The sequence below is a fragment of the Pelmatolapia mariae genome, linkage group LG4 (genome assembly GCF_036321145.2).
Source record: "Pelmatolapia mariae isolate MD_Pm_ZW linkage group LG4, Pm_UMD_F_2, whole genome shotgun sequence".
Lineage (NCBI taxonomy): Eukaryota > Metazoa > Chordata > Actinopteri > Cichliformes > Cichlidae > Pelmatolapia > Pelmatolapia mariae.
The window spans coordinates 10,001,491-10,027,371 of record NC_086230.1 but is presented as its reverse complement, the minus strand read 5'-3'; the positions used below and the strand labels follow the sequence as shown (position 1 = coordinate 10,027,371).

The window sequence follows — 25,881 nt, the reverse complement described above, 5'->3', positions numbered from 1 at the left end:
GGAGCCCAGCTGGATGTGTGTGTTTATGGGGCAGGCAGTGGGAGGTGGCAGAAAGGTACCTGTTTTTGATGGGGCTTGATTGGAAGTAGGTCAGGAATCCTCTCTCCTCTTTCTTCCATCTCCCGTCTCTCCATCTTTATTGCCTTGCTCCTCCTAAATCTTTTCATCTGTCCTGTCACTAAATCTCTTTTTGTCTGCCAGGTTTATCCAGTCCTCTGCTTTTTTGTGTTTCTTATTTTATCTCACATAATCTTTTCCTTTCCCCAGTATTTTTTATTACATCCTTCCCGCTCTTTTTTTCCCCTCCCCTCTGCTGCATCCCAGTTTCACCTACCTCCTTTTTGCTTCAGGCTATTATAATTTTCAATTTGTATAGCAGTACAGTACATAGGTTTGTCTTTTAAGGCTTTTGAAGTTTTATTCCAAAATGCTCTGAAATTAGAAAATCAAGAGGAGGAGAATATTGCCTCAGGTATCCATTATCTGTGCAATGTAGACAATCCAGTCTGTTCGAGGGCTAGCGCTTTAAAGAAATTTCACTGTAATTAGTTTTAATTAAGTGCTGTCAATCATGTGTCAAAGCCACATATTGATGTCCACGCTTCTTCCCTCTGCTCCTATTAGCGCAGCTTTGTTTACACATTCACTCGTCGTATATGGATGCCGCTGAATGTATATAGTCACACCTCCCCTTGCATTCACACACTATACCCCAAGTGTGCACGCAACAAAGCCTCAGTATGTTTTTCTACCTCAGCCGCACGGAGCCCTACAAGGCTTGTTATCACTCTCAGTATAGATCCCTCCTCTTCAGATCCAGTGATTACACTGTACCACAGTAATTGCTAAGGAGTGTAATTCATAATTAATTCATGTCAGGGTTAATTTATTAAAACTGACTTATCAATATTTTACACAACTCCTCCATTATTCACACCAGAACATGCGCTAAAACCTATCTGTGTCAGGCCATGGAGTTAGCATGGGAAGTGTGCTGCTGCGTGCCGTGTTGTTGTGGCACAGCGTTGTTCTGGTTTGTCTTTAGATAAACCTATGCATGCAAATGGATTCGCTGCATTGTGGTTCATGCTGCAAAAAACATGAGCCGTTTCCTGAATATAGAAATCGTTTTCTGTAGATTTGATTGGAGTAGTACATGTCGGACTCCGGTCAGTGTTACTAGCTCTTGTTCGCCAGGTGACGACAGCTGCTGCTGTTTGAATTTTAATTCACCTCGTGTACAGCACAGCTGAGATACTCTCCTCCGGCTCATGCAGGAAACTGACAGGTTCAACAGGATATCAAAATATGCATTTTAGTGGGGAAGGTGGATGTGATTCTGTCTTATTATGCTAGTCACACCTGCGTATTCAGATTCCTACCATCCACATAACTTTATACCATCTCATGACACATACAGTAACTTCTGGAAAAGCAGGGATCGGTTTGTGTTCACATTACAGGAAGGCAGCGATGGTGACATGCAATCATCCTGTCACTCAGCTTTGGAATAACAGTCACCGCATGCTTGCAGCTCTAGTCTTTATATGCCTCTGTGAGTTTTACTGCATAGTAAACTGCATGGCCTGTAAATAAAAGATGGAGATATCCACCGTGAGTTATTCACTGTCTTTTAAAGATCTGTTTTCAAGCCTACATTTGAGCCATTTTGGGCTTTTTCATCTTGGTTCTTTAGAGACAGAAGTGACCATTTTTGGAGGAGAGGGCAAATACCTTAATAGTCACAGCCCGTTCTCACTCCTGAGGCCTAACATCCTGACGATTTGTCACGTCCCGCAGCGTTTCTGAGGAACGCGAAAGGTGACCTTCTGCAATCTTATGCTAAGCGCCGGGTTATGGGTGAAATCCAGTAGAATGACGGTCCCGCGGTAATACACATTCCAGCCATGTATTCCAGCCCTAACCCTAACCATAACCTTATCCCAAACCTTAACCAGCACTTTAAGGACATCAAATAGTGTTTTCCAAAGCAATTTAAGTAAAATGAACGAACATGTATAGATTGAGTCCAAACAGTTCTTATGTTTCCTCATTTTTCCAGTCTCACCGTTTAGGGACGTGTTTGGTGCCCGGAAGCGTAATATGTTGACGATTTGTCACCTAGCGTAAAATATTACGGTTTGGGAGTGAGAACGTGTTGGTAGTTAGCTAATGCTAACAAGCTGCATATGTGGACTGTACACCAATCAGGCCTCTGACAGGTGAAGCGAATAACACTGATTATCTCTTCACCAGTGGATGGGATATTTTAGGGAGCATGTGAGCATTTTGTCCTCAAAGTTGATGTGCTAGACGCAGGAAAATTGGGCATTTTTCACATCATGTAGATGCGTGTGTGTGTTGCTTACCTGGAGAACACCTGGCACCAGGATGCACTAAGGGAAGAAATAAAACTGACGGAGGCAGTCTGTTGCTTTGGACAATGTTCTGCTGGGAAACCTTGGGTCCTACCATCCATGTGGATGTTACTTTGACAAGTAACAACTACCTAAGCATTGTTGCAGACCACGTACACTCTTTCATGGAAATTGGTATTCCCTGATGGCTGTAACCTCTGTCAGCAGGATAATGAACCCTGCCACAAAACAAAAATGGTTCAGGGATGGTTTGGGAGCACAACAATGAGTTTGAGATGTTGAGTTGACCTCCAAATTCTCCAGATTTCATTCCAATTCCAACACAACATTAGCAAGGTGTTCATAATGTTATACCTGATTAATATACCTATACCTGTGTGTTGTACCTATATATTAATATATAGGTACAACACACAGACGCAGACAACTGTTAATTTAGTGCTAAGTTACATACATTTAAAATACTACATGTTTATTTGGCAAAACTACACCATACAAACACCTGAAAAGAAAGCCATTTTAAATGTCATAGTTGCATTAAAAGGCTCCAGAGGGCACCAAAAACATGACCCAAAGCTCAGTTCAGTGACCACAATGTGCTGAGGTGACACCTACTACACCGCTTGTGGCTAGTCACCTTTGTAGGTATACAGTCAAAGCAGCCACGCCCCTAATTTTGAGCCTTCAAAACCTGAAAAGGCTGAGTAACAGGAAAAATTGTCTGGTACAGTTGTTATAAATGGAGAAATTGGCTACGGAAACCAAAAATATTTTTTGTACCAAGCAAGAAACATACTTTTTTTGAACTTTTAACAAGGGACCCTATGGGGATTGACTCTCTTTCTTTTTAAGTCTCAAGTGGTCTTTGAAGGAGCTGCTCTTCTGCTTTGGTTTCATTTGTCACTCCCAGAGACTGCTGCTTACTAAGCTGTTATCACTGTGTCTGGAGATACGTGTAGGTCCAGTTTTATTATATTTACAGGAAGTTCAGAGAATGTGCTTGAATGAAGAGAGGACACAGATTGCTTTCCTGTAAACACAGAAGTTGCAGGATGATGAGGGGAAGAGAGACGTGTGTGTTGAAATCTGCCTGTACTATGACCCATCCCCTCCCTCTTTTTCTTTGAATCCCACCCCTCTCACTCTCTCTGTGTCTCTTTCCCACCCTCTGCGAGATTACCATTACCATAGTAACAGTGGTTGTGGCTGCTATGGCAACACACATATGCTTGTGTTTCCTTGCTGTCAGTGTGTAGGATGCTCACGTGCACACTCATAGACACACACACACACACACACACACAGGCTCTGAATTGCAGCATGTAACAATAGCTTGCTCAGTAAAGATTAAAGGGACCGCAGCGTCGAGTCATTTTGTAAATGGCTTATGATTTATGCAGCAGATTCTATGCACTTTGTATCAGTGCCAACGCTCTACAGGAGCGGCTGTAAGCCGGACACATGGGGCTGCATGAGACGGTGTGATGGTGGATGAGTGTGATCATCACAGCCCATTGAAAATATCAATTTTTGATAGAGAGGAAAGAATAAGAAAGCTGGCATTAGAGTAATTGCTGGATTACATAAGTCATTTCATCATAGATAGATAGATAGACAGACAGATAGATAGATAGATAGATAGATAGATAGATAGATAGATAGATAGATAGATAGATAGATAGATAGATAGATAGATAGATAGATAGATAGATAGATAGATAGATAGACAGATAGATAGATAGATAGATAGATAGATAGATAGATAGATAGATAGATAGATAGATAGAGAGATCCCATCAACATACAATCCTCTACATGCACACACTTTCAGATGCAGTATCTTTTGCCATGTATTTATTCATCTCCATATATATATAGCGTGCATGCTTTTGAGGTAGAGTGTTTCCATGGAAACAGTCACAGAGCGGGAAGGCTAGGGGTGAGGGAGTGAAATAGTTAAGAGAGAGAGTGTGTGTCTGTGTGTGTGTGGGATGACAGTGAAGTGAATTCGAGTTCATCTGACATAAACATTGCTGTCCTCATGTACATGCACTTACACACTCCCACGCACAATAACCATACCCTCTGCATGAGGGTATGGCACTGCTGAGTGCTGTGTGTGTGTGTGTTGTTTTAGTTGCAGGGAAGTGAAATTATTCCACCTGACACACACTTCTGACACCTGATAAAAACTGCATTGCTCATATGTGTGTCCCTTCAGCTCCAGGAAAAATTAATTTCAAATTGCTCATAGATTTTAAATTATGTCCGAGCAGTTATTTCAAATTGTATATTTAGTGAATATTTAAGCTGTTTGGTTGTAGATTTTTTTTCATCTCTTTGTAATTATCTTATGATGAGGACAATGGATAAGCTGGATTTTAATAATGTTTTTTAATCACAGTTCTCATGGCTGTGTTTGGCAGCCGTTCATGCAGAAATCTCCCCCCAGACAGGATGACAGAGAACATAATTTAGCTTAAAGTCTGAAAACAGAGTGAAGCAACTACCCCGTCTGTGTGAATAAAGGTAAAAAAAAATCCACCTGCCAGAACCTCTAAAGCTCGCTAATTAGCTGCTTTTTTCAGAGTGTGGTCTGACTGCTGTTTCTTGGTCAGAAACAGTAACTTAATGGAATCTCTGCTGTTTGCATGGCAAAAGATTTCAGCCCAGAATGACTGCTATTTTCAAATCACTTGTTCGTGCGCTTGTTGCACGTGTTCATATGTAATGTGCACTGGATTTGGTCCTCGACTGTGTTAGACAGCAACCCTTCGACTTGATTACGATTTGGGTCTCTGACAAAGAGGACAGAGAAGCAAAATTAACCACAGAAGGAAAATCCTGCCAACGGTGTGTGCTGCCCCTCGGCGACAGTCACAACAGTTTCTGTCTTTTCTTCTCAAGGTTGTCTCTTGTGTTACAGTCACCATAGGGAGAACAGTGACTAGAGACTGTAGCAGAACCGCAGTTAAGGCCGTAAACAAAGAACTTGTAATCACTCGCAGTTGTCGTCTCCAAAGTGACTTTGGCACATTAAGATGATGATAAAATGGCAATAAGACGAAGTCAGTCTGCTATCAGTTTGATTGATCGTGGTCGAATTGGCAGTTACATGCAGTCTTATGCAGTGTGATAAATTAGCTTACAGAATTTCGCATTAATTAGAAATTCACAGAAACTAATTACATTCAGAGTCCAGACAGAACATGAGATAGATTTGAGACATTCCTCCACAAATAGAGACATCGTTGCGGCAGGATTGTGATTTAACTGTAAAATGATTAAGGAGCTTGGCAGCCTTTCTTTTTAATATAAGAATAAAACCAGAACACAACTAGCTGTGTCTCCAATTGAAAAGAGACTGGTTGCAGACTTACTCGGATTGATCGCAATGTGTTGGGAGTCTCTCTGCAAACTTAAGCCACTCTGATCATTTTCATTGCACTCACTCTGCTTTGACAGTCTGATCCTGTGAGATGAATTCACAGTGTGCGCACTGGTAAATGTCACAAAAAAAGCATATTCCTCGTCCACGCTGACCTTAACCGTCACCTTCAGGCACTGCAGATTCATCCATGTAAAAACTCCTGTTTGCTTCTAATATTGTAGTTGCAGAACCAGCTGTCATTACCAGCGATGATCAGAGACATGGTAGCTGACTCAGTTGGACACAGATGTTCTTAAATGATGTATAAGTGGTGAAATCGCAGACTCAAACAGAGAGACTGATCTAAAAAGAAAATAGCAGCTACTATCAAAACAATCCAGAGATAGGTACATGTATGTGATTGAATGATAAGGGTCAGTCTTCAAAGTCTGATTGATATGGTTGTTAATTGTTTTTAATGCTGGAGATGTCGAATTTTTTTCTCACACCTTGTACAACGTGTGAATTTCCGTGTTTGTTACGTTTGAAGGATGAAGTACTGAGTGACTAATGTTTCCCTGTGTATCCAGTCTTTGTGCTAAGCTACCTACCTGCTGACTGTAGCTTTTATTTAACAGATAGAGGTTTGGTATCAACTTTTTCATCCAGCTCGTGATGGGGAAATATCAGAGGGCAAATACACAAAATATCGCACTGAATGTCACAACAGAAAAGGTGAACTCATTGGCAGCGATTGAAATGTAATATTTGACATTTAGGGATGACATAATTTGCTGAAATTCATTTTCTTTAGTCCCGTCTTAAAGACATCATCTGCTGTTCTGTTGAAATGTTTATCCAAGTGATGACTAATGTATATCTATTTATGGAAGAGCTGGTTCGACATTAGTTGATAGCTGTTTCTTGGCAGATGACGAATTTATGCAATATCACTGGGTTTGTCAGAAAAGATGCTTAAAAAATAAGTCGATGTGCAATAAAACTTTAATGATTGGAGAACTGAGTAATGGAACCTGAATGGATGTAGATATATAGAACAAATAAGACATTTGTGAAATGCCAGTGACAAGGATATTTTCCAGCAAGTGATATATGCGTCAGTCTGTTTCTCTCCTCAATGTTTTCTTCTGCAGGTACCTGATGAATGTGACGTTTGAGGGACGAAATCTGTCGTTCAGTGAGGACGGATACCAGATGCATCCCAAGCTGGTCATCATTCTGCTCAACAAGGAGAGACAGTGGGACAGGGTGAGACAGAGGGAGACACTGACGGTCTGTGTGTGTGTCGGGAGGGAGGATAAGACACTCATATGAAAAAAAAAAAACAGCCGATGTGCATAAAATTATAAGTCCTGACTAACCTAATTGTCCTCTGTTGTTAACAGTAAAACATTTTGTAAACTGTTAAAATGAATAGAAGCAATGAGTTAGCTGTTCCCTATGAAGTCCGCGAGTATCTGTGTGTTTTTATCTGGATCTCTTATCGTCTGATTTTCACTTTTCAAGCATTTTAAGCCTTAAGCCTTATAGACGCTACTCTGATTAGATATTATCAGCTCAGTGAAGGTGCCTTTGAGCAATGCACTGCAGCAGAGGCTCCAGAGTGGTGATGTGTTATTTGAATGCTGCTCCACAGCTGTTTTAATTTCAAAACTTGGTTAACAGTTGCCTATTTATTATGCGTCTTTTTTTTGTTACAAAATCATTCCTGGTTATGCGCTGTCTCCAAAAAAATCTGTTTGTTTCACTAAAAAGATGTCAAGACACCCTTAAGAACTAACAGGCATCGAGTTATTGTAAAGGCTGGGTGGGACAAGGAGATCAAGGTAAATATATGGAGTGAAACTGTATTGCCTGAGTAAAATTTGTCATTTTTTTATACCATCCCATACATACAGATATCCAGAATTCACCAATCCTCATCTGCTTATAAAGAAATTATTCATTTTCACGTTCATCTCACATGTGATGATGTTATTAGTGTCAGAGTTGGTTGATATAGCATGTTCTTCCCAAATACAGGCTTGTTAAGAAAGTGTACCCTCATTCATTTAAAAATGTTTACATTTACAGACATCTTGATAATAAAAAAGTATAAGGCTAAATGCAGAAGCAGTGTGTGAAAAATTAAATCTCTCCTTACTGCTTCCGTAGGAATGGGGGGGTATGTAACAGGCAGGTGCCACTCACTGGTCTGGAGCATTCAGTTTTGTTTTAGAAGGCCAAGAAGGAAAGACATCAATGATCTTAGAGAAGCAATTGTTGCTCCGCATCAATCTGGCAAGGGTTATAAGGTCATTTCCAAACAATCTGAGATGGATCATTCTGTTATTTACAAGTGGAAAACTCTCAAGACCTACACCAAACTTACCGGGAGTGGAGGTCCCAGTAAATTCACCCCAAGGTCAGATCGTTTAATGCGCAGAGAAATTGCTACAAACATTAGAAAGGTGCTATATCTCAGACTCTTCAGACCTCAGTTAGCATGTTAAATGTTAAAGTTCATGACAGTACAATTAGAAGTCGACTCAATGACCTTACAGCCATTGAGTCGACCATGACTCCTCTGCATACCAAAGTATTCTCGAGTCAAATACGAGTCCATGTGTCTGACATCTAATGCTTGGCTTAATATTGGGCCATGGAACAGGACGACGATCCCAAGCACAGCAGCAAATGCTGCAGCAAAAAGAAAAGTATTGCCCAGTCACATACAACCTGATTAAAATGCAGTCGAATCTTAAGTTAGCTGTGCATGAATGAACACCCGCAAATCTCAATGAACTGAAGCAACATTGCATAAAAGACTGGGACAAAATTCCTCCACACCGACATGAGAGAAAGTCATACAGAAAACAATTACTACAAGTTATGCTGCTAAATGTGGTTCTACAAGCTAGTGAATCATGTGGTCTACGTAGTTTCTCACCGTGCATTTTGGCTTGATTTTTGTTAAATAAATAAAGATACGGTGTAATGAATCATCTATTCTGGTTCATTCTGCTTACCTAAACCTCGTGCAGACTAGATATTTAAAACTTAGAACTGACAGAGGATGGGCATTTTTAAAAACTGCAGGGTAACAATGTTAAAAACAAATAACAATTTAAAAAAAAAGTTTCTTATTAATTAAAAAAACGTTTTAGAGGCAGCAAAGGCAAAGAATGTTCTGGACAAAAAAATGTAAAAAAAATCAATGAATCCACATGATGTCAGAGCTACTGGGACACGCCCACCCTGTGGGCAAAAACAGTACTGCTGTCCTTTGCCTTCCACTCATCCTTTGAATGTCCTTGAACATACAGCTTTACAGCTGCTAGAACTGTGTAGACATGGCACCAACATGTAAACACACCTCTGCTAACCCTGCCTTACAGGCCACTAGTCCCGAGAAATGAACAATTTCTCGTTCTTCACCTCAAAAAAAACAAAACAAAAACAGAGAGCTGTCCTTACTTTGAAAGCTTTCATCCTGGCAGCAGTTTAAGGTGAGGGATTTTTTTAAAGATTCTCACTGAACAGGAGCTCTGCAGTGGCAGAATATGGAGCACAAATCACCAAAAACACCTTCGTTTTTCCTCCATGGATAGATGAGCCAAGTAGTTTTGACTCAAGACAGGTGAAAAAAACAACACTTTTGTTCTGCGTCCATTATTTGCGCTCATGTTGGAGTAAGGTTTGCCTGCCAGGGTAGTGAGACGGTCACATGACGATCACATGACTGAAAACTATGGATTCATAAAATAATGTAATTTTGGTCCTGTTGAAACAAAGAACGCCTTAAGGGTGTGATCTGGACTTGCTGCCATTAGCAAAGAATTTACAGTCAACTGACACAACGTTGAGTTGAGCCGTGATTGTGATGACATTATTTAACACAATGTGTGTAGAACAAGTTGCTCAGACACTGATAATATTCTAAATGTTACTTGCTGTGGACAAAAGTAGACTCCCAACTTCCAGTGGCTTTTTTTGTTAGCATGTTCTGCTAACGCTTCCGCGCTCCCACAGAAGAAAGGCATGCAGGTTTGAGTAACTGTGTGGTAAAATTGCCTGTGAACACAGAGGTGAATGGTTGTCCGTTTATGTGTCAGCTCTGTGATTGACTGCCAGGCTGTCCAGTTTGTATCCTTCCTCTTGCATAATGCAAACTGGGATTGGTTTCCACCTCCTTATACCCGTCACACATAAGCAGTTATAGCTAAAGAATGGAGAGATGAAATTGAGTCTGATGCACCGAAATGGTTCAGGCACCGCACTGTGCCACAGGCCTTTAAAGCTGAAAGGTTGAAAGTTCAGCTGTGAGGGACTTGCTGACTCGCGTATCGAAACGTACGACTTAATGGATAACAACTAAATGTCAGTCAAACTTTAAATGTAAAACTTCCGTTCAGTGAATGAAGGTGCAGATTTTTCATTGTACAGACTGGGAAAAAAGTCTCCAAGCACAGGTGGAAAAGAAGATGGTAGTGAACATATGGCAACAATAATCCCGTGTCCACAACCTTAAATGAACCTGACGCATCACCACCTGCCAAGTCACCGGCATGCATCTGTGTTTCCTGATGCTTACCCTCCATTGTTTCTGTGTCCTGCAGTCTGACTCCTTTGACTCTCCCTATTCTTTATTCTCTGTATTTCTCTCTTTCTTCTGCCTCTCTAATCTATATTCTGTCCTCTGATCGGAGAACAAGGTGAGACTCTCCCCTCCTCTCTACCCCACTCTCTCTCTCCTTTCTATCCCCTTCTCCCCTTGCAGCCCGAACCACCCCACCCCTTTTCCTCCACCTCCTCCTCCTCCTCCTATTCCCTCGCTCATGTTTAATTCTTAGCTTGACTTCCAGCTGAACCACTTTTCTTGGATCCTAATGAGTTCCAGCTACAACCATCCTTCCACTGTACCTTTGAAGTAGCAGGTATACTGTAGTATCCAGTCCTGTCTTTTGCCCTGGCTGGTTGATTTTTACCCTTCTCCTCCAATACACCCCACTCATTTCTTAAAGTCCCCCACCTCCATCTCTGTCTGTCTCCATCACTTGCTCCAGCTCACTCCCCCCTTTTTTTGTCCCAACAGGAAAAAGGCTGCATTGTGCCCCAGAGATACACAGCCTTAGTTTGTCCACTCCAGGCAGCCTTGCCAAGTTTGTGCTCCCCAGAGTCCAATGTGTTTGAGCACATTTACATATTTAATGAGAGTGCAAACCTAACTTTACATACTCACACCACAGCTCCCTGTCCTCCCCTGCCTCGCATTATACCGAGTCCAATTAGCTGATGATCCATTCCCACTTCCACCCACATCTTTCCGCTCATAAAAATGGCCTACTTGGCACAACCAGAGGAAAGGGCACAGGCATAGTCTCCAGGTATGGTTTTATGTGAGAGCCATCTGGGAGAAATTGACTAATTGATGACGCCTATTCAGTGGAGTAGAGCCACAAGGGCTAGAGGGCCCTCCAGACCTACAGCTGGACACTCCTCTACAGAAGAGCCCGTATTTTGCATTTGAATGAGCTCCATCTCTGGCTTTCTTTCTCTGTCATCCAGACACTCACTTGGCTCTTTCTCTTCCTTTAAACTCTCCCTTTCTCTCTGCAAAATTAGCTGCTTCTCATCTCTTTTTTTCTTCAATTAATCTCTCCATCCACTTCTGTATTTCTCTACACGTCCTCTACGCTCTATCTGAATTCTGCACTTTGCCTCTGTTTCAGTCTCGCCCTTCAGAATAACCTTGTTCTCATTCTCTACTCTGTGTCCCAGTCCTCTCCTCTCCTCTTTTTTTACACACTCTCTTGAGATAGTAATTTCACTAACTGAGTTGAGAGGTGAACAAACAAAACAAAAAAGTTATGGCATCTCTCTCTGTGAGTGTTCTGCTCTCCTGTTAGACATGAGGCTAGAGTGCAAGGAGTTGTGCACGAGACTGACGAAGTGAAAGGTAGAAGCTCTGGTCAGGATGACAGAGAAGTGGAGGACAGTGAAGGTAATGGACAGACGAGAATAAAGGCAGCTGAAGCTGGAAATCAGAGCATAACTACAGGTTGTTTTAATGCCATAAATCTTGAAAATAAAGAGTAATAAATGCTTGAGGGTGAGTTTTTGTAGCAATCCTCAGATACTGTATCATGAGACGAGCGTCAACAGTCGTACTCCTGTTACTTTTTTGATAAAACCCTTGGAAGATCGTCTGTGGGAGTCAGACTTTTCCCCAGACTTTTCTGTTTTAAAGATGAGGAGAGCAGTTGGTCACAACCAGCTAAGTAAACAAAAAGGGTTTTGTGTAAAGAAGATACTGACTAAACTCAGGAAGGAAAAACGGGGGAAAGCTCATATGACAATAAAAAGTGTGAAAAACAGAAGATAGTTTGCTCTTGGAAGGGTTTCACTGTCCCGTCTTTCTTCTTTTTCCTCTCTGCTCTGTATGGGAGATTTGAGGATAGGAACTTTAAATATCAGTGGGGGCAGGGATAGAGAGACAAAACTTGCTCAGCTTGGTTCTCCCCAAGATTTCTTCCTGTTAAAAGGGAGATTTTCCTTCCCACTGTCGCCAAGTGATTGCTCATTGTGGGTCATCAGGTTGTTGAGGCTTTTTTGAGGCACACTGAGACAACTGCTGATGTGATTTGGTGCTATATAAATAAAATTGACATGAACTGAAAAATTAAATGATAAACCAAAACAGTTAAATAACAGCTCAGTAGTAGTGGGATTGTAAACGTACCACCCATCCTTCAGCTGGTAGAATTACAGGGGAACCTTATACACCTTCAGCTTCCCTTCTGTCCACTGTCATTATTAAAAATGGTCTTAGAGACATCTGGAGGAAGCTTCATCCATCAGTCAGAAAATACACATATGTGGAATCTGTGAAGGCAGCTGGAGGGCAGCCAGGCTTGATAGAATTTAGGTTAATCAATTTTACAGTAATACGCTGGTTAAAGCAGCAATACCACCTGTTGGTTTCTTTGATCACCATTTAGTGATTTTTAGCATCTCTTTGCTGGCATGCTGTTACCATATTGTCACTTTAATGTGCGACTGACCCATAACAGAGAGTTCTGGCAGGCTTTCTCTGACTTCTGGAGTCACTGGAGACTTGAAAACAAAAAGATGTTGAAAATCTGTCTCAATGGTGAGATCTAGGAAAAACACAGGTTAGTTTTGTTGTTGGAATTCTTCTCACCAAGAATACACAGTGACACAATAGCTATTGGACAAAACTGTTTTCAGGAGTTAGAAAAGGATATTATTAGTTTGATAGTGAAAACACGACGGGATAGCAGGAAGTGGCTTTAGGTGGGGTTCTTCTAAAAATGTGATTTAATTAAAACTCAGGAAACTGGGGTAAGATCTCTACAACTTCTGGACAAGCTACGAGAAGAAGTCTGTAGAAGTCCCTATTGCCTCTCTAAAAAGCCATCCTGGTATCTTTAGAGAGAAAGTAGGGACTCATTTTCCAGACAACAAGTGGATCTTGGTGCTTGACTTTCCATCATTATTCATTTGTGCTACAGTCGGGGAGCAGGATGAAGAAGGATCGCCATTATCTTTTTTTAAACCTGAACTATTTAACTGGTGTTGAAGAAAGCTTTGTACGCCGTGGCTGGCCAAGTTGTCAAAAAAGCATCACTGGCCGGTTGAGGTGGTTTGGCGTGTTGGCTTGGGGGTCGTCTCCTAGGGGCAGTTGGAGATCCTTGTAGAAACCTCCCATAGAGAAACACCGTGTGGATCTCCAGTGGTGTGTTCACCAGAGAATGGTGTGGCTAGAAACAGACATGTGATCCAAGAGCAGGAAGTCACTGTTTTCTTTCTGTTAGAAAACATTGAAACACCTGTGGCTTGTCTGTCCCACACTAGCTAACCTTTTTTCTTTGCTCCAGCACTGGTTCATGGGTAATTTTAGGGGATAAGCTTTCTGCAGTGTAGGAAGGTTTGTTTAATGACCATCTAATAGACTAATATAAGCATGGGCTCATGAAGAGTAACCTAATGAAGGAGTGAGGATCTCTAAATGTTAAATTTATGTATTTTTTTAGTATAAAAATCAAAGAATATGCCATCTATTTTAGTGGGTTTCTCCTTGGGTGGGTGGAGCAATTGCACATATATTAAACTTTCATTTGAATTTTCTTGTTTTTATTGGAAAGTTTAACCGATAAAGAATCTGTCAAAGGTAAAAGTCACCTCTCCTCTCATCTCAAAATCACAAAAATACAGAAAGTAGAAAAAGAAGCTCTAAAATTATATTGAGATATTTTTGCTTGAACACCATGCAGGATCGCTGGTGATATATTTCAGAGCTGTTTGCAGTTGCAGAGCTGCAGTTATTTTTTTATGGTCTTGAGTTACTGCAGTGTGAAATTTAATCCAAATTCTTGTTTTTATTTTGATTTCTGCCAGTTGATGTGTTTCACTGTTATTTTCGGCACTTCAAGGCTCAATCACAAAAGACGAAAATAAAAAGACTGCAAGTCTCTCCATGATTGCTATTAAGCAACTACATAAAGGAATAAAGTCTTACTTGGTGTGTGATTTTAAAGGCAGACTTACTCTCTTTTGTTTTCTCAATGTTTCTCCAGGTGGGTAAATGGGAGAACGGTTCCCTGTCCATGAAGTACCATGTGTGGCCTCGCTATGAACTATACGGGGGACCAGCAAACAGAGAGGATGACCACCTGTCCATCGTGACATTGGAGGAGGCTCCGTTCGTCATTGTGGAAGACGTGGATCCGCTTAGTGGGACGTGCATGAGGAACACTGTACCCTGCCGCAAACAGATCAAATCAATGTGAGGCTCAAATTTCACGTGTATAAAATCTGTGTCAGATTAATGCTGAAATGCCTGAGAATCAAACGTAAGAATGCACTACAAGACAAAAACGAATTTCCACCGAGTAAAAGGTTAGATTAGTGTGAGTTTTTACACATATTTTTTCTGCCATCTGCCACAGTAGCTCACAGATCCACCTACTGCAGAACTGACCGAAGCAGAAATGAAAAGCCTGGCAACTGCCTAAAATTTGCTTGTGAATGATGTTAATTTCCCACGGCAGCTTTGCGGAGCCCGAGGTGGAATCATTTCACACATCATCGGTGTGACAGTGACAGTGCCAGAAACACCAAATCACTTTTACAATTAATGATTCATGGCCATTCACACAGATGTACATTTTTAATTAAATAATTGTCCATCTGTCCTTTTATGCAGCAATCAGACGAAAGAGTCAGGGATCTACATCAAGCGTTGCTGTAAGGGTTTCTGCATCGACATCCTGAAGAAGATTGCCAAGTCAGTCAAATTTACCTATGACCTTTACCTGGTCACCAATGGAAAACATGGCAAGAAAGTCAATGGAACTTGGAACGGCATGGTGGGAGAGGTAAGGATACGTCTGTTTGTGTCTCTGTTGTTTCTTATTTTTTAGTTTTGCACACCTTGACTCCATTACATGCAGAAGTGACAGTTCTGCATATCATCAAAAAGGATATCCACTAATAATGTTCTGGGGAAACGGAATAAAAAAAACCTTCTCATTGTCATGCATGTGCAAATTATATGACAGTTGCACTTATTTCCATCAGGACTGCTACTGTCAAAATAAAATTATTCCCATCTGCAGTCATTTCTTGCAAGACCCCCCATACAAAACAGAGCAGACATCAATGACAGCAGAGACAGCATTGATTAAATAAGGGCTTAGTCATACAGACCCGGAGGCCAACCAACTGTCAACCACCAGTTGTGACGGAAAGATAAAAATGGATGTTCCTGACCAGTTGCGAGTGGTTGGTGGAGTTTGCTGTCTGATGCTAGCATCAAAAATTCCTTGTGATTTACTCTCCGAGCTGTAGTGAAACTTGAAAAAGCGCAATGCAAATCAGAAACTACCCACCAACCAATAACAGAATATGCACTGGCATATTCTGCCAGGGAGGTCACCGAACTACCAGAAATCAATCACAATCAGTTTAGACACATCATACATACATCGTGGCCTAGCAGACCATTGTCGACATGTTGTAGTTTTTCACTGTCACCAGGGGGCAGTGTGACAAACAGTCTGTGGGCTACTCTTGTTTGTGTTGTTATTGGTCTATTAACCAGCTATGGAAAAGAACAAAGGTATATGATACATAGAGCTGAATTGAACCCGAATGTTAAAAACAATGAAAAATGTCCACTACAGCCACCAACCAGTGTTCTCATGCTGTATTTCTCGTGCTTCGCCCATTTGTGGTAATGGCCGCTGTTGCTCCCTTCCCTGTTCTGACCCACTTTTCCAGTCAGTCAGCATTGTGTTTTTGGAGGATTGGACGCAAGTATGTTTCCTTAGGTTGAAAACCCCTCTCTGGAGGGCACAAACATAACCAAAATACCACAAAATAAGAAAAACACTGTGAAAAAAGTAGCTGGGGGTGGAGGTGGGTTGCAAAGTGGCTTGGAGGTGCAAGATCAACTTTAGGCAGGCTACAGCAACTCTATAAACCCAACTGAATGAGTATGAAGTATATTAGCTTAGCCATCAGTTGGTGTGGACTGGCACTGAGGTTTCCTCATATCCACTGATCTGCTCAGAGAGCAGGCTGAGCTTGGTTTGAAGTAACAATAAACGGTGCCATTTCAAAACTATTGGCGCTACAAAATGAATTACATAAATTGGACAGCAGAAATAAAAAGTCAGAGCTGTGTACCCTTTGCCTCTTACTGCATGGTTATATCAGCTGCTTGTTGTTTTTACCATGCAGCCAGTGTGATTCTTTTTTCTCTTGTTCTGCTGAGATGAGCGGACCGCATTAGGATGCTTGGAGTTACTGCCAAGATGGAGGTGAAGGTGAATAAAAGATCAAAGGGGAAACAAAGTTACTGTCTGCTTTCAATGTCCTGAGCTATATTTAACTTACACAGGGGCTGCCTGAAGGGTTCATTTCCTCTTTGAAGCGCGTTTTCATACCTTGAATTACAAGCGTCCCTTTCCGGGTCAAGCTTCTGCCACATGGGCCTAATTCTTATGTCAGATGGGTTAAGCACCTCACCCCAGGTTCAGCTCAGTCAGCTGCAACAATTCACTGCGGGCTTGAAACATTTCCTAATCGACATTGCTCCCAAGGTAAGGTCGTTGTCAGTTCTCATACTTCAACCTATAAGAGCGAACTGCACTTGTGCTGTCTGACGTTGGCCATTTGTTAATGAAGGCAAACAGATCAATAGGACCCCAAAGGTCACGGGTTGAGGACATGCTTTGTCAGAGATGCTACTGGAGGACTTTGGCTTTGCTCAACTTTGCGTGGATAATAAAGTTTGAGCAGCCTTCGGAAGTCACAGAAGACAGAGACGAGATGAGTTTACGTGTCTGCTTTTTCCAGCGTGGACACTTTTGCTATTCAATTTACTGACACATTTAATCTCTTACATAAAGCCATTACAGTCAACCTCTCTTTAGTGGGCACCGAGCTGTAAGTGTGGCCACCTGTAATAAACTCTATCGCCCTGACTAAAAGCGTCGTAATGTACCATCTCCTTCTCACCTCCACAGATGAATGGTCATTAGGAGAATAGAGGGGGGGAGGGGGGCATTTATCCACCTCTCTTACACATGCAGACAACAGACTCTAATGTCTGAGTAAGCACAGAAAAACATGAACCAAAGCAGATATGTAGACACAAAGAAATCCTATTTGGTGAGACCGTTTCTTTATGTTGCTCTAAGAAAAAGCACTTGTAAGGTCAGATTTACACTCTCACACTTCAGCAAAGCTCCGCCATAACTGCTGGATCTAACTAAATCCGACCTGCGTCCTTCTCCGCTTGGAGAACAGCCAAAACTGCAGCATATCTCACATTGACGGCGGACCGAGATCTGGACCGGCGGCGACGCACGCTTGCACGAAACATGTCTGAGCGCGCTCCTGGATATCTCACAGAGATCATCGAGGGCGTTTTCACAATTTGCCACATCTCACAAAGACAAAAGATCAAATTAAAAAAAAAAAAGAAAAAGAAAATCAATGAATGTGATGAGAAGTCCTACATTTTGTCCTAACTCAATTCTAGCAGTTAGTGTCACATTTCATGGGCTGCACTGACTTGCGCTGCCCCCAGTACACCTAACCTAAAATATTAGAGGCAATACGCTTGATTACATGAATTTTATCCTCGCTAGCAGAGACACATAAAGACTGGCACGCGCGCACACACCAGCCAAGACACATAAACACACGCAAACGCAGAACCTCGCTCACTCATTCTCAATAACACCCACACGGGTCACTTTCATAACACGGAGAGAACAAGTCGTAGGAGGGAGATGGAGAGAGCGAACGGAGAGAGAGGAAGTGAGTACGCTGCTGGTTGGACTCGTTGTCTTCCCCAGGGAGATGTTCGCACATTAAGACACGCACACACAAAGGCAGTCACGCACATCCATACTCATATGCTGGCAGAATAAGCAAGATCGGAAAGTTACAAATGCACACATGCTGCACACACATAAACACTTGACCAAAAAAAAAAAGCATTGCAGATAATGTGCAGAGCAGATGTGTAATATTCTCCCTGCCTGTAAAGGTCCACTTCACAGGTAGCGAACAAAGGTTCACTCGCTTCTCTTTGTCTTTTTCCCTTTTATGACTCACTGTTGTGTGCGCGCACTCACTCTAACACTGAAGCACACAGCGGAGCTTTGACTCACACTAGTCACACACACCTTATTAACTCAGAGAGACAGTCCTGTCCCACTTTACCCCCCCTGTGCTGTAGGGCTGTAGAAATTTGGGGCTAAATATACTACCTGTGCAGAGGTATGGAAGGGGAGGGAGGCAGGTAGAGGAAGGCATTGGGGCGGCTATTTCAAGCAGCCCTGACCCACTGTGGTAACCCACTTACTTCCTCCCTCTTTGTGTCTTTCTCCCCCTCTCCGTCCCCTGGCGAGCGTCACGAGTGTCCAGTCCGAGTGCTATATATGTGGAAAGTGTGCTGTCTCGATCTACCGCGCTCCATCTTTGTCTCCGTTGCCTCCATTTTCTTAGCCTCATGTTTCTTTGCACACTTTTGTATCCTTTCTTTCCTAGCCTCATATCAAATTTAATCTCCCTCATATGCCGGAAAACTCATTTGGACAGCTAGCAGATAGAGAGTGCCCTGTCTGCATCATGTTTTATACATGTTAATGGACAAGGAGAAGGGAACTACAAAGGAACTACAACTTTTCTCCCTTTCTCAGAACAAAGTTTAACTTGAGGAACTGAGCTGTGGTTATATTCTTTGGAGAGGTTGGTGTTTCAGCCTTTTTTGCTCCGTGTGGTTACTGAAGACGACGGTAAAGTGTTGTATGTATTCTGGGACAGATGTTATTGGAAGGAAGTGAGCAGCTTGACAATAAGACCAAAAGTAAGGTCCACTCCAAAGTTTAAAGTGTTCACCAACCGAAAATCAAATCTACATGCTTTTTCCTCCAGCCTGCAGTGCCGTCTGTCATTGAGATTCTTTTAATGTGCATTTTAAAATATATCTGCTGTGGAAATGTCTGCTTTCTCTTCAATATTCTCTTGAATAAAAAATCACTTTAAAAAATCCACAATCCCTGTTGTGAGCAGTTTAATATAGGAACCAATTTCTTTCTATCAAACTACACCCGGCAATTGTATCAGTCAGCCGAAGAAAGCATCCATCCTCCCTTCAGGAGAGGCTCGTGGGTACAACAGCGAGACATTACTGCTAAATTTTTCAAATGTGTTTTTTGGAACTTTTTCCCTCATGAAAGAAAACTGCTTTCAGCTGCTCCCTTATTAAAAAAGAGTCGCCAGAGCGGGTGGTGCCACATATTTGATTTGCCAGATTTGCCCTTCCTGACACAACCGTGAAGGAGTTTGTGTCCATTCCTGGGATCAAACTGGGGATCTTTTGTTTGTTAGGTGAATGTGCCAAATCAAGTCCCATTTATTTCTTTTATATTCAAGAGAAGGCCGACATCCCTTCAGCTGATATCTTTAAAACTGTGAAACTGACAAAAACACTAGGGGATAAATACAGGACAGAGAAAAAAACCCTAAATTTAATTTTGGTCCCAATAATCCCTTTAATATGTCTTCCATAAACAAAACATAGGTCTAACTCATGCTTTCTATGACCTTTAGATATCTGGAGCTAGGGAGGCAGTACATAATCGAGTCTGTTTGTTTGTTTGTTTGTCTGTTTGTTAGCAGTCTAGCATCCACAGTTTCAGAGATATCATTTTCAAATTATTTGTGATGGTAGATACCAATAACAACTCGAGCTGATTGGTGAAAATCAGGTCAAGGTCACACCAAAAGTGAAAATCAGTAAAACCTTTACTCACAATTTATTTTATGGGTCATCTTCAAACTTTACAAAATACTAGGCCTTAAGGGACATGAATACCTACAAGTTGGCCAAGCATTTGACCTCGACCTTTATTATTAGTGCCAGAGGTCAAAGTGGACCTTAAAAAAAAGTCACATATTGAGTAATGCATCACATAAAAGGGCACAGAGACAGCTGTACAACACACTTTTTATTTTTCGCGCTGTCTGAGTGCTCTTGTTAACTCATTAACTCTGTGATTACACCAGCCTTGTTTATCTACATAACAACCTGTGACATAGGATGCCGCCATATGCTTATGAATTCAGACCATGTGATCATGTGATATAACATTGATCTTAAAGTCAGTACAAAAACATGTCCTATCGTGAAATCTGCTTGTTACCATTGACATGTTAGATAATCCAGAACTTCTCTGCTAAGAGGCTCATTTTTCATTCATCCTGAAGCAGAGGGGAAACTGAATAGACGGTATAAACAGTATTTGCTTTCCACATTAATGATCTTAAACTATAAGGATGTCCACCTTTGTCTCTGTTACATCTCCAAACAGGATTGATTCACATTTAGAAAGACTGCACAGTCACCTTCAAATGAACCGATGGCTGTGATATGCTATTTTTATGCTGTTTTATGACCATAAGCTATTCTTAACTATCTCCATTGAAATAGTTTGTTTGTTGCCACAGTACATAAGACTCCATTCATGGCCTTACACTGCCTCTGTTATTGATAGCTGCCTGACGGATGTGTTGAGAAACACAGATAACAGACACACTTTCTCTCTTTCTGTTTTTTTTTTTTTTTTTTGCGTCTTGCCTAGGTGGTGTTAAAAAACGCTCACATGGCCGTCGGCTCCTTGACCATCAACGAGGAGAGGTCGGAGGTCATTGACTTTTCCGTCCCCTTTATTGAGACAGGCATCAGCGTCATGGTCTCTCGCAGCAATGGCACCGTTTCGCCCTCGGCTTTCTTAGGTGAGGAAGGCGAGCTGTAAAAGGTCGGGGGAGGGCGGCAGAGATGGATCAGGGGAAGAGACCAAAGGCTGTGTTTTGACCTGTGTGAGGACTGATCCAGGAGAGACCGGTCAAACTTGTAGGAATGTCTTCTTTTGTGCAGTTTATTGGAAAAAAAACAAAAAAAACACAATAATGGATAAGCCACCAGGCATTTAAGCACTATTCTTAAAGGATTGATCTTCATTTGTACTCTGTTCTGGCAGGTTTTGGAAAGTTATTTTTTTAAATCAGCATTTTGAATGTAGGATGGCCTAATGGCCAACTCTTCCTGCATAAAATTTGGCATCCATCAAAAAGGTTTTGGCCTTCACACAAATGAAAATCAGGATTTTTAAGACATTCTGTGTTCAGGAAGTGGAGCTTAATTTAGTCATTGCTTAAAATGCATTATTCTTTATCAAATGGCAAAAAATAAGAGGAAAAAGCATGCATGTTTGTTAAGTTAGCATAGACAGGCTCCTTCCTTTAACTGTATGTGGACCAATGGTGCTTTTGTCCATGGTCAGCTCCACCAAAGCCCCTTTAAAGAGAACAAAATCCCCTCTATAGTACAGACCCATATAGTGTATGCAGTTTGTACTGGTGGTGGAGTCCAAAATGATCCATAGAGTCCACCATAGAGGACAAATTGCATTTTAACATCTTTATATTTACAGGTACAGTAAAGCTGCATCCTTTTGAACTGTACAGACTTTTTCACTTTCACTTAAATGGTTCGACTTAAAGATTTCAAGAATTCTTAGGAGTTAAGTTTATAAGTAATTTTTGCACAAATGTCTTTTCATTAGCCTTCCTGACAAACAGACAGTGATGACTTTTTATTACGCTGTTTGATTTTTTTCCCCTTTAAAAGTTGAACAGAAAGAGATTTAGTGGCCACGCCGAATGATAGGAGCCAAGTTTCAGCACATTTGCACAGCGAACAGTGGAGTGCATGATAATGCGGCTAACTGTTTTGCTCCCTGTCTCTTTGCCCTCTTATATTTCCCACTCCCACTCCATTTCTCTGATGCTTCCTTCCTCTTCTCAATCTGGCGCACCACATTTGCATATTTCTCTTGCCCTCTCCTCTCTCTTGCTTCATTTTCTCTTTCTCTCCGCCGCCCTCGCTCTTTTTCCCTCTCCCTCGCTCTCTGCTAATGTCCCTTGTCTATTCCCCGTCTTCTGCCTCCTTACACACCCCACCACCGCCCCACCCGTTTACTTATCTCTCTCTGTCCATGCTCTCTCTCTCTCTCTCCCCCCCCCCCCCCCCCACCCCACTTCTCCCTTCATCTTTCTCTCCTCTCTCGCCCTCCAGAGCCCTTCAGTGCGGATGTGTGGGTGATGATGTTCGTGATGCTGTTGCTGGTGTCAGCAGTGGCTGTGTTTATATTTGAGTACTTCAGCCCTGTGGGCTACAACCGGTGTCTGGCTGACGGCAGAGGTGAGAGGCTTCAGCGCAACATGCACACACACACACACACACACACACACACACACACACACACACACACACACACACACACACACACACAGAATTACCTGTCGGTGACTAAACCATTCAGTGATATAGATGTAAATAGTCTTATAGCTGGGTTGCTTTATTCATCTGTTTATCTATGTTTAATATCCACCAATAAATAAACCAGCAGTATTTATATTTCTGCATTTCAGCATTTATATTGATTATAAGTGTGTCAAAGCACTTAGTTCACGGGTGAAAATGTAACGTTTTCAGTCTTAAAATTAGCACAACAAAATGACAGCCTGGTTGAAAACTTTGTTCTGTGTGCTGCAGCTGCTCTCTGTGACCTAGAAGATTTTCAGAAAAAACATGTGCACGTAGCCCAGGCAGCAGGTCTATTCAGATTTCTTTGATAAGGTGAGATGATATTTTAGTGACCTTGGGTCCAAACATCACACATGTTGAAAGCACATACTAGGTACAGGAATAGCTGATAAACACTTTGATATACGCAATACACACTTGCATGTTCATCAGCACTACCCAGCATTTACTTGTCTGTTGTCGGCTAGATTTTTTTTGAAAGCATCTGAACTGACAGCCAAGTTGGAAATTGTGGATATGACACTAAACACCTAATAAGATCCACAGAAATAAATGTTGTGGATCAGTTCACAGGTTACTTGTCTTAGCTGGTGAGGTTTATGAATGAGAATGGTGGCCAGTAATTTGGTTCTTCAGAGTAGGAGTGTTCAGTGAGATTTGTAGTCCAAGTAGCTATTTGCTCCAAAGAAACAAGTGCAGGTACAGATGCTTCCTTTCTGTAACAATACAAGAGTTGGCCCGTGTTGTACAAAACGTTTTTCGTTGTTCACAAAAAGTGAATGAGACACAGAAACACATTGCAGGCCACCTCCACATATAGCCTAGACCAGCTGTCCTCACTGACCCATTGACTTCATTCTCCTCGTCCTCCTTCACCGGCCTCTCTTTTTATCATTTACAGTTGTGTCTGCAGTGCACAGGTTTCAGCAAATCCTCCAGCGCTGCTCACACCGGACAAGTCATTTGCATTCATTTTCATATTTCACACGTCAACTCTGACAGCACGGAGCTAGATTCGTCTTAGATCTCCTCAGCTGAAAAGATGAGAAACAAGGGAAAAAAAATCAATGTCTCCCTCAACTCTCTATCTCTAATGTGGCTATATATAGACAATAGTTATCTTTTTTTCATTCCTCTCATCTTTCATCAGCTTCTGGAGAAGATGTACTCCTCCCTAAAGCGCTGTTTTCTTTCTATGTGCCTCCTTGTTTTATCTGCTTGTAGCGCTGTGGGAGTTTGGTATCATGAAGAGTGCAGATCGAAGTTTGGAGTCAGAGGATTTGATGTAATAACATATCAATGACTCGACTGCAGATTTGTAAAATCTCTGCCCCAATTCATTGAAGTAACTTTCTTGTAAACTTCACAAAGGAGATTTTTGGCACGGTAAGGACAGTTTGTCCATGAACAAACGGTCCACACAACAATACACACCCACACGGTTGCACACAAACACCCTCTCATTCTCTCTCACACAATCACACATACCCACACAAATTATGAACCAACTGCTAATCACAGCATAATGGCTGTAATGCACCAGTCTGTCAACTCATAGACGAATGGAACCAACAACGCTCCAACAAATTACATAAAACAAAAAAAATCTACTTACTGCAGTCACATATAAGATTATATAGGTGACATGAAACAGCAGGTCGGGCTTGTCATCATGTAAAGCTGTATTATATCATAAAAATACCAAGAATAAATCAAAGTAACATATTAATATGTACGACCATGTGAAAAATACACTTTTGTTACTTCCATAAAAAGTAACAGGGAACGTAGCAGCCAGGTTAATAATCCACTTGATCATCAGACAGTGTGAGCGCCTCTATAACAGCAATCATTTTGGCAGTTAGCTTTTCTGCAATATTCAGGTGTGTTAACACAATGCCACAATCTGTATTCACATCCCAGCAAAGTCACTCCTAGGTCAGACCGTGGAATACGGAAAAAAATATTTTAAAAAAACCAAGAGCTACATCTTAGACTCTGCAGACCTCATTTAGCAAATATTAATGCGAAAGTTGATGACTGTAAAATTAGAAAAAGACTGAACAAGTGTCACTTGTTTTTGATGGGTTTGCAGGAGAGAATCTCTCCAAAAAGGTTTGAAAAGTTGCCTCTGAAAAAACCACAAAACATCTGGAAAAGTTCCGTTTGGACAGGTTTGTCCATAATCCACAGTGACAGCCAAACATAGCATAACAGGACAAACACCTCATACCAACTGTCAAGCAATGGCGGTGGAGGGTGATTATTTGGGCTCGGTTTGAAGCCACAGGACCTGGCCACCTTGCAGTTGTTGAGTCTACCATGAACTCTGTTGTATACAAAATACTATCCAACAGCAACAAATCTAATCAAATAAACAAGTCAAACAAATCTAAACAGAATGTATGACAAAGAAAAGAATCAAGTTGGTCCAACGGCCCAGTCAAAGTTTAGACCTCAACCTGTATCAAATGCTGTGATAGGACCTTAACAGAGATGTGCATACACAAATGGCTGCAAACTTAAATGGACAGAATACACTATGCAAAGAAGAGTAGGCCAAAATTCCTCCACAGTGTTGTGAGATAACATCATAAAGAAAACCATTACTTCATGTTACTGATGCTAAAGGAGATTCTACAAACTAGTAAATTATAGAGCATGGTAAGTTTTCATAGAGTCCTGTGAAAACCTTATTTTTCACAAGACTGTATAATACGGTGGCTGGTTTCAGGAATGTAGTTGGACAAGAAGGTGGAGTGTCACGCTATCAGCTAAATCTAGCTTCTTGGTTGATACAGTGAGTTCGTATACTGTATGGCTGCGAAGCACTGACACAGTGCTCAGTAAGATACAAATAACATATTGTAAAGTTACAGTTTAAAGATGAATGTGTTAGCAACTCTATTTTGAAGCCAGATCCAAGTGGCTACTCAGATCTAGCATATTAGCGAGCAAGCGCTTGCTAATTAGCACTAAACCAAAGCTAATTGTTTGTCTTGAAGCAAAGTCCTGGATAAATTTCTTTCTCAGAAACATAGAAGGGGAAAAATTGAAACTCCTTGATTCATACTGAAATCCTAAAATAAATATATGTAGCAAATTAATTCTAATTTTCAGTTTTGTTCTTCTAAATAGATCACTGATGTCCTGGAGAATTGCTCCAGAAGTGATCTATTGTCTTTAACCAATAACTCTAT

At 41.4% G+C, this 25,881-nt stretch overlaps 1 protein-coding gene across 2 annotated transcripts in view; it reads left to right on the top strand.

Annotated features, from left to right (window-relative positions):
- LOC134625956 (glutamate receptor ionotropic, NMDA 2B-like) overlaps positions 1-25,881 on the top strand; it is a 138,296-nt gene that overhangs the window by 89,115 nt on the left and 23,300 nt on the right. For both annotated transcript variants that reach the window (XM_063471376.1, XM_063471375.1), the window contains exons 8-12: positions 6,903-7,017; positions 14,349-14,557; positions 14,978-15,149; positions 20,934-21,087; positions 22,430-22,555. In XM_063471376.1, the coding sequence (XP_063327446.1) occupies positions 6,903-7,017; positions 14,349-14,557; positions 14,978-15,149; positions 20,934-21,087; positions 22,430-22,555 (776 nt within the window). The remainder of the gene's footprint in view (positions 1-6,902; positions 7,018-14,348; positions 14,558-14,977; positions 15,150-20,933; positions 21,088-22,429; positions 22,556-25,881) is intronic.